The sequence below is a fragment of the Eurosta solidaginis genome, chromosome 4 (genome assembly GCF_040869045.1).
Source record: "Eurosta solidaginis isolate ZX-2024a chromosome 4, ASM4086904v1, whole genome shotgun sequence".
In the NCBI taxonomy this organism is placed as follows: domain Eukaryota; kingdom Metazoa; phylum Arthropoda; class Insecta; order Diptera; family Tephritidae; genus Eurosta; species Eurosta solidaginis.
The window spans coordinates 44838169-44846018 of NC_090322.1; the positions used below are offsets into that span (position 1 = coordinate 44838169).

Consider the following 7850-nt stretch of genomic DNA (forward strand, 5'->3'; position numbering starts at 1 on the left):
TCAAAAAATTTTGAGTGAACTACCTTCTTTTTTGTATCATGTAGTAACCCTGCAAAAACGCTCCACGTCATTTTACTAGCCATTTTACGGTCATTGTGACTTTCTGCAGCGGTTATATTCATAGTCATTTTTGCATGGCGTGATTAGGTTTTGTGACCAAATTTTCCGTTTCGTTCCTATTAATGTGAACGTGCATTCCGCTCCCACTTATAACATGTGAGCATAGCACTGTGCTGCTCACACACGTCACAATGCTCGTCAAATGGCGGTCATTTTTCCGTCATTTAACTCTACGTTTTCGAGCCATTTGACAATCAATTTTACTGCGGTTTTACCATTTATATAACCGCCATATAACGTGAATGTTACCTGCAGATTTACTTTACCTGGAGAAGCCATATGAATAGAATATGAACCAAAAAAATTGAATTTTCAATATTTATTATTTTTATTATATTTACATGAAATTGGAACTTATATTAATACAGTTCATACAAAAAAGAAGTAAGTACTTTAATAATAAATAAACTCGCTTAATTGGTTTTTGTTTTCCAATTGAAATCTTTTCTAAGCGAGCAGAAAATAATTTTAAGCATTAGAAAAAAAGTCCAATAATTTCAATAATCTACAACTTAAAGCTCAGTAGAAATTCAGATTAGGTTTACTCTTTTTTCAGATCAAGAATATTCAAAGGTGTCGTGGAATCCGATTGCTGTCGTAATTGAATTTGAAAGTAATAAAGTAAAGTATGAACCTAAAAATGTAGGACTAGTGATTGAGTCAGACTTATTATTGTTCTAAATCTAATCATTCAAGCAATAATTCTGCAACCCTTAGCAGGAGTATTGATTGGTTTTAAGTCTAATTCCAACAGCAATCGGATCACGACATACCCTATTATATATTTACATGAAATTGTAAGTTAAATTAATAAGTTGATATAAAGAAAAGTAATTATTTTAATAACAAATAAACTCGCATTATTGGTTTTTGTTTTCCAATTGAAATCTTTTCCAAGCGAACAGAAAATAATGTTAAGCTTTAGAAAAACTACAATTATTTGAATAATCTACAACTTAAAGCTTAGTAGAAATTCAGATTAGGTTTACTTTTTTTTTCAGATCAAGAATATTCAAAGGTGTTGTGGAATCAGATTGCTGTCGTAATTGGCGAACTTAAAAATGTACGACTAGTAATTGAGTCAGACTTATTATTGTTCTAAATCTAATCATTCCAGCAATATATCTGCTACCCTTAGCAGAAGTATTGATTGGTTTCAAATCTAATTCCAACAGCAATCGTTCCACGACATACTTTATTATATATGTACATGAAATTGTAACTTAAATTAATAGAGTTCATATAAAGAAAAGTAAGTATTTTAATAATAAATAAACTCTCTTAATTGGTTTTTGCTTTCCAATTGAAATATTTTCCTGTGCAAGCATATCGCTAACCTATGTTGGCAAAAGATATGATTATACTGTATTCGATAGATAGTCGGACGAGCCGCTACTCGGCGAAGTAGAGATGACCGTTGTGTCGGTGGCAGCAGTTACAACAGCAGTTTCTAACTTTGCACCATCCGTACAGTGTGATGAATGCTTCACTGCCTTTTCCAATTGCTTGGCGCCAGCAATTTTTGTTTGTAAAGCTTGAGCTGTAATGCAAATATATAGATGGGTTAAAGTGGTTTTCGTATGTTATTCAACAACTCACCCTATACCATCATCACAGCCTTCTCATCGATTTTGAATATGTGTACTGTTTCAGTATTCAGACCCAGTCGTTTGGTGCAATATTTTCGATTTGATGAATATGTATACTATCCGTTAGGCAGACAATTAGGTGCAATCGATTCATTCATATACTGTGGGTATTTGAGCCGTAGACGCAATGGCAGATATTTTGATTCTTTTTGAAGTGTAACATTTGTAAACAGTTGGGTTTCTCTGCTGTCACTATCACCACTAGAGAGCTATTGAAGAAACGCTCCACCAAGATAATATGTTGCGATTTACGCGCATAGATTTCTTCCACATATTTACCATCCAATACCGAAATGGAACTGTAGAGGAAGAAACATTTTATAAAATTTAATAAAATCAAAAAATGATAGTTGTGCTAAAATGGGGTAACGTATTGTATGTTAAGGTATAGCGAAGTCTCAGCGGCTTTGTCCTGGTCAAAATTGAGTTTGAATAGGTTTTATTCTTCATTCTTAGAAACATGTACGAAGGTACCTGGTAAGATAATAAAAACCCTCAACGCTTTTTTTGCAACTTAAAAAACTCATATTCAAACTTCTGCTTAACTTCCACATATCAATAGCTACCTTTACCACAAGTAGTCACTATTGCTTCTACGACTATGCTATTGTTTCCTACATCGATGAGCTTTGTAATAAAAAAAAACAGCTATCTCCCCAATCTCTCCAGTTTTGTCGCCTCGCGAAACCTGATATTGTCACCAACCAAATCATTGGTGACCTTATTTAAAACATGGTCGCGCCAAATGTCGACCATATGACATTACCCAGAGCTGTAACAAATATTTAATATAATTCGATAAATCGGCAGTACTTGGGGTAAATATAAATAGACGTTTGCATGGTACGCGTCTCCGATATGGTCGCCAAGCCTAAAGGTTACTCACTGGAAGAAAATACAGGCCTGCCAAAATGCTGCCCCCAAAACCGCTACGGGCTGCCCTCGGAACACCATCTGCACAATGAAGCGAGAAAACTCCCAATAAGGTAAAGAAATGAAATGCTAGCCAAACAGTTTCTGTAGAATACCCAGAAACCTGGGCATCCCAACAGACAGCTGATTGTTGATCCAACACCACTTAGGACTTTAAAGAGTAATCTCCGTAAGCATTATGAGGAAATACGACACCTGAGAACTCAGCCGTATGAAGCAAAAAAACACAAGCAGGTCCTCAGTGAACTCCACAAACAGGCGTCGTACCTTTATGCTAGGAATTGCCCGGTGAAGTACTCAAAGAACAGTACCCAAAACTTGCGGAAGAGGACCGCATACTCCCCAGGGAAAAGCGAGTCACTCTAGCTCAACTTCGTTATGGATACTGTAACAGGTTAAACTCTTACCTATCCAGAATCAATCCCGACATACAAAATGTATGCCCCGCTTGCAATGTGTCCCCACATGACACCAACCATCTCTTTAATTGTAATGTGGAACCAACGCCTCTAACACCCCTTTCATTATAGTCCACCCCTGTTGAAACAGCAAGTTTGGACTCCCGTTAGAGGATATCGATGACAATTTGTGATCGGTCGCTCCTATTAGGTGGGGCGACGCACTGCTACAACAACAACCATCTCGGGAACGATTAATATCATCACTTTAAACCTCCTAAGCCATCCCGCCCCACCCCCTATTTACACGAGGAACTTGGGGTCGCCATTACACATTACACTGAACGAGGCCACGGCGACGTTACTGATCAGTTTAACGCCTTACAGGTAGTTGGTAAAAGAAACGGCATATACGACCAGAAGGCACTCGAAGACGACGCCTCAAAACTACAACCAAAAGCAATAATTATCATTTCACTGACACAAATTTTATAGTTTTTTCTTCCGGAGTTGGACACAACCTTTTCATAATATTACTTAACAATTTAAGATTAGAAATTTTTTTCAATTTGTATTTTGACTTACCAGCAACAACAGCATCATGTAACGAAGCTCAGTTTCTTCCAAAAAATTTTCGGCACCGCCACGTAAAATCAATGTACATGTTCTAACATTAACGCAACCTTTAAATAATTATAAACTATAAAAATGAAATTAATGTCAAACCCACTATCAAATCTTGGAAAATGTTGAAACGCTCACCACCAACCTGACGTTCTTCAAAGTAATCACATTGACCCAAAACACTTGATATAATATCATTAGCTGTAGTCATAACAGCACCCCCACAAGCTTTCATTCTTCGTTTCCAATCTTCTTCTGGTACATGAACAGCACAGAACATATCACAATCTGCAAAATACTGTGTAGCAACATCAATTGGTAGTTTAGAAAACACAACATTGGCGCCTTACTTAGCTAGTTTATTGTACAGGAGACGCCATTCAGCATCAACAGTTTTCTGATACTCTTGGACATTGCTGTGGCAGAGCATTTTTCCAATAAAGCACTTTGTTGTTCCTTTGATTGGCGCTTCGACATGTACAGCCATGTCATATTTTATCATGCATAATTGTAATGCTTTACGTATAGCTTTAATGATGATACGTGCATGCACGCCTTCCTCAACATATGGTTTAACTACTGAAGTGGTGCCATCGCCGACCTGATAAGAGAAACATTTTTATTCTACACATTCTAATATAACAAAAAACTTACCTCAGCATCTTGAGATTTGGCGATGTCGATTAGATTTTTACGGCTGGATGGACAATATCCAATAGTTTCATAATTGTTGCCCCATCATTTGAAATTGTGGCCTTACCACTGGAATCAACAATATGCTTGTCCATACTACGTGAACCCAATGTAGTGCGTACAGCGTCCACAATTGAATGCGAGGCATTGATGTTGGATATGACTTGAGGTTTACCTTGAGAGCTATCGGTACCCAAACATTTTTTTCACAAATACTCATGTACCCAATACAAGTTCAGGACGTTCATATTTATCGACACGCTGTCCGGTGTGGCCCAAATGTTGGAAATATGCAGTTGGCACTGTTGAGAAAAAATATTGATCAATGAACACAAGTAAAAGTGAAAGATTTTTTTTTACCATCTGTTGTTACTTTACACATTAGACATTGGAAACGACGACCAGCATCTACAAGTTGCATATGAGCCTTGCAACGATTACATCTAATTGCACCCAATTCACCAAAATTTACAATGGGTGGCTCATATTCACCCTCAGCCGTGCGTGCCATTGGTGAGACGGCAAGTGTACTGGACAAAGCTGTTGTTTTTAATAAATCAGCTGTTGCAGGTATTTTTTTTTTTTTTTTTTATTTATTTATTATTACGGTCTTTAAGACCTAGTTTAGGTTAAAATAAGAGATAAAACATAAATACTCATGTCACATTTAGTGACGTACAATATAAAAACAATTTTTCTTTGAACTTACTAATATTTTCACAGTCTTTCAAATCAGAAGGTAACTCATTATACATTTTATACCCTAAATATTCAAGAGACCTTTTGGCGAACTCAGTTCTTATTCTAGGCAGTCTTATATTATTGCAATTTCTTGTTCCATAATTGTGGATTTCATGATTATAATGTATTTTACTACTCAGGTAATTCGGTAACATTCCTAACCTAAGTTGGTGTATAAATTTCAATGTGAAATAACTAACTGACTGTTTAATACTAAGCCAGTTTAATCTATTGAGCATTACAATTTTTGGCGTTCTTGGAGGACATTTTAAAATAAATCGCATTGCCTTGTTTTGCTGTATTTGAAGTTTCTTAATATATATATCATTACTTAATAGCAGAATAGTAGGACAATAAATAAAGTGTGGTTCAATAATTGAACGATATACCAATATTTTATGACTTTGACTGATATGTTTACATGTTCTATACATGAAGCCTATTTTCTGTGCAATTTTCCTTTCCAGATAAGTTACATGCTCTCCAAAATTTAGATTATCATCAATCAAAACTCCTAAATACTTAATTTTTTCTACTCTTCGGATTTCCATGTTTTTTACCTTCAGCGTAATATTATTTAAACTATTGTTACTTATGATATTAGTGTTTTTACAAAATATCATGAACTTAGTTTTTTCGACATTTAATTTCAGTTTTCTAAGGCATAACCATTTGTATAGCGAATCCAGGTCGTCTTGTACTTTCAGCATGGCACATTCTGCATATTTTTCACTTATGATAAGCAATGCATCATCCGCAAATAGACGTATTTTACAATATTTTAAGCATCTTTTGATATCATTGATATACAATGTAAACAATATTGGCGCCAAGACCGAGCCTTGTGGTAAACCAATGTTAACATCCACCACTGATGAAACCTCCTTTCCAATTATCGTTCTCTGTTTTCTGTCACCCAAATAACTCCGGAACCATTCCAAAGCCTTTCCTCTTATACCAATTTTAAACATAACCTCCAATAGCTCAGATCTATCGACAGTTTCAAAAGCCCGTTTTAAATCCAAGAAGACAGACACCGTAAATTTTTTGTCCGCCATGTATGCAATACAAAGATGACCTGCAAAGAAGAAAGATCAATGTAATTGCCAAACAAAACATTAATTTCGATTATCGATACCTAACGTAACGTGGCGAGAAGTTACCCTGATCTTCTACCACATATTTTGTGGTCACCAATGGTGGTAATAAACCCTGTTCATTAGTAATAAAAGCACCACCAGCGTTTTTTTGATTTTCAATGATAACGCTCATCGGATTTGGTATCTGATCGGGATCTAAACGGCGTTGGGCTTGATCATACTGTTGCGGCTGTTGATATTTACCAGTAACAGATGCAGGTGGTTCCTAAAGAAAATAACACAAAAATAATCATCAGCAAATTTGTAAATTATTAGTTGTATTAGCATATATTATAACTAGGGCGTCCGGACGTGTCCGGGTATTGGGGGTTGACCCGGCTTGGGTGGTTGACTGAGCATTGGCATCTGTCCAGGTTGTGTTGGTGGCATCATAAAAGCCATCAATAACAAGTGCCAAGAACATATCCGCGGCATACCTGCCGACCAAAATGATTCAAGGGGTTGTGATTGCCAACCTCACCTACCCGTGGCGAATCCTGTACCTAACAATTTGGTGTGAACAATTGGTGCCAGTTAACCCTCTGAAATAATCGGCGCAATTGTACGCCATTGTGTTGGCATTAATTTGGCAAAATAAAAACCTTTTCATCCTCCTCCCGTGACCATTCTGTCTTCTTTATGCTAGGATCAAGCCATTCGTACCAGCGTGCCTTACATTGCTTGGCAGATTTGCGGTGCAGCAGTGATGCAATACGTGACCGCTGGTTTTTGCCATATTTCATTACAGCTGCTTTGAGGATTTCATCCTGAAAGTTTTCAATTTAGTTAATAAACGGCCAAGAGTAACCAGTCGCGTCAAATGCTTACCTCAGTGTTTCTCCACATACCACCTTTTATCATAATTCGCGGCATGGTGCTATATAATTGTGAATTCTTTCCATGAGCACAAAAATCAAATCAAAAGTTTTTGTAGAAATAAACAGCAAAAATCATTGTATATTAAAGACTGGGAAAATTTTAGAATAGCACCCCCCGAGTTCGGGGTAAAAATTGGTATCAAATGAAAGAGGGAGTTCTCCCGATCACAAATATATATATTTTGAAGTGCGCAAACTTATAATTTAAAAGTTATTTGTTGTTAAAATTTGCAAATTTAACAAATTTCTATAGCACTTTAAATTACAATTTACACATCTTTCAAAACCTTAATCCACATACATATCTATATAAATTAGCAACGATAAACTTAAATTGCATTTTTGTATATTTCACATTTCATTTTTGCATTGTTTTTATTTATTATAAATGTTTTTATTAAATCAATAGCACTTTTGTAGCAACATGCACATATATATATATATATATATATATATATATATTTTGACATTACAAAGCTGTGCTCTGCCACATATATATACGTATACACATATAAAATTTGTATAGAAATTTGCAAACTTTAACACCAAATAACTTTTAAGTTATAAGTTTGCGCACTTTAAAATATATGTATTTGTGATCTGGAGAACTCCCTCTTAAGTTTAAATCTTTCCGGAGATATTACACTTAAAACTCTGAAAATTCCACCACGAAAT

General features: G+C 35.7%; 1 protein-coding gene across 1 annotated transcript; it reads right to left on the minus strand.

The window, feature by feature from the left end:
* Positions 1 to 424: 424 nt before the first annotated feature.
* On the minus strand, positions 425 to 7850 carry LOC137249672 (uncharacterized). The gene is made up of 11 exons (XM_067781402.1): positions 7820 to 7850; positions 7126 to 7191; positions 6900 to 7064; positions 6297 to 6523; positions 4778 to 6236; positions 4379 to 4719; positions 4075 to 4325; positions 3863 to 4022; positions 3686 to 3800; positions 1720 to 2068; positions 425 to 1660 (listed from the first exon to the last, which is right to left on the minus strand). The coding sequence occupies exons 2-5, from the start codon at positions 7168 to 7170 to the stop codon at positions 6161 to 6163; spliced, it is 513 nt and encodes a 170-aa protein (XP_067637503.1). The 5' UTR covers positions 7171 to 7191; positions 7820 to 7850; the 3' UTR covers positions 425 to 1660; positions 1720 to 2068; positions 3686 to 3800; positions 3863 to 4022; positions 4075 to 4325; positions 4379 to 4719; positions 4778 to 6160.

Coding starts and splice junctions, on each gene's coding strand:
- LOC137249672 (XM_067781402.1), bottom strand. CDS start 7,170: ATGCCGCGAATTATGATAAAAGGTGGTATGTGGAGAAACACTGAG. Junction 6,524..6,899: donor CACGGGAGGAGGATGAAAAG/GTTTTTATTTTG, acceptor TATTTTCTTTAG/GAACCACCTGCATCTGTTAC. Junction 6,237..6,296: donor TTCTCGCCACGTTACGTTAG/GTATCGATAATC, acceptor TCTTCTTTGCAG/GTCATCTTTGTATTGCATAC.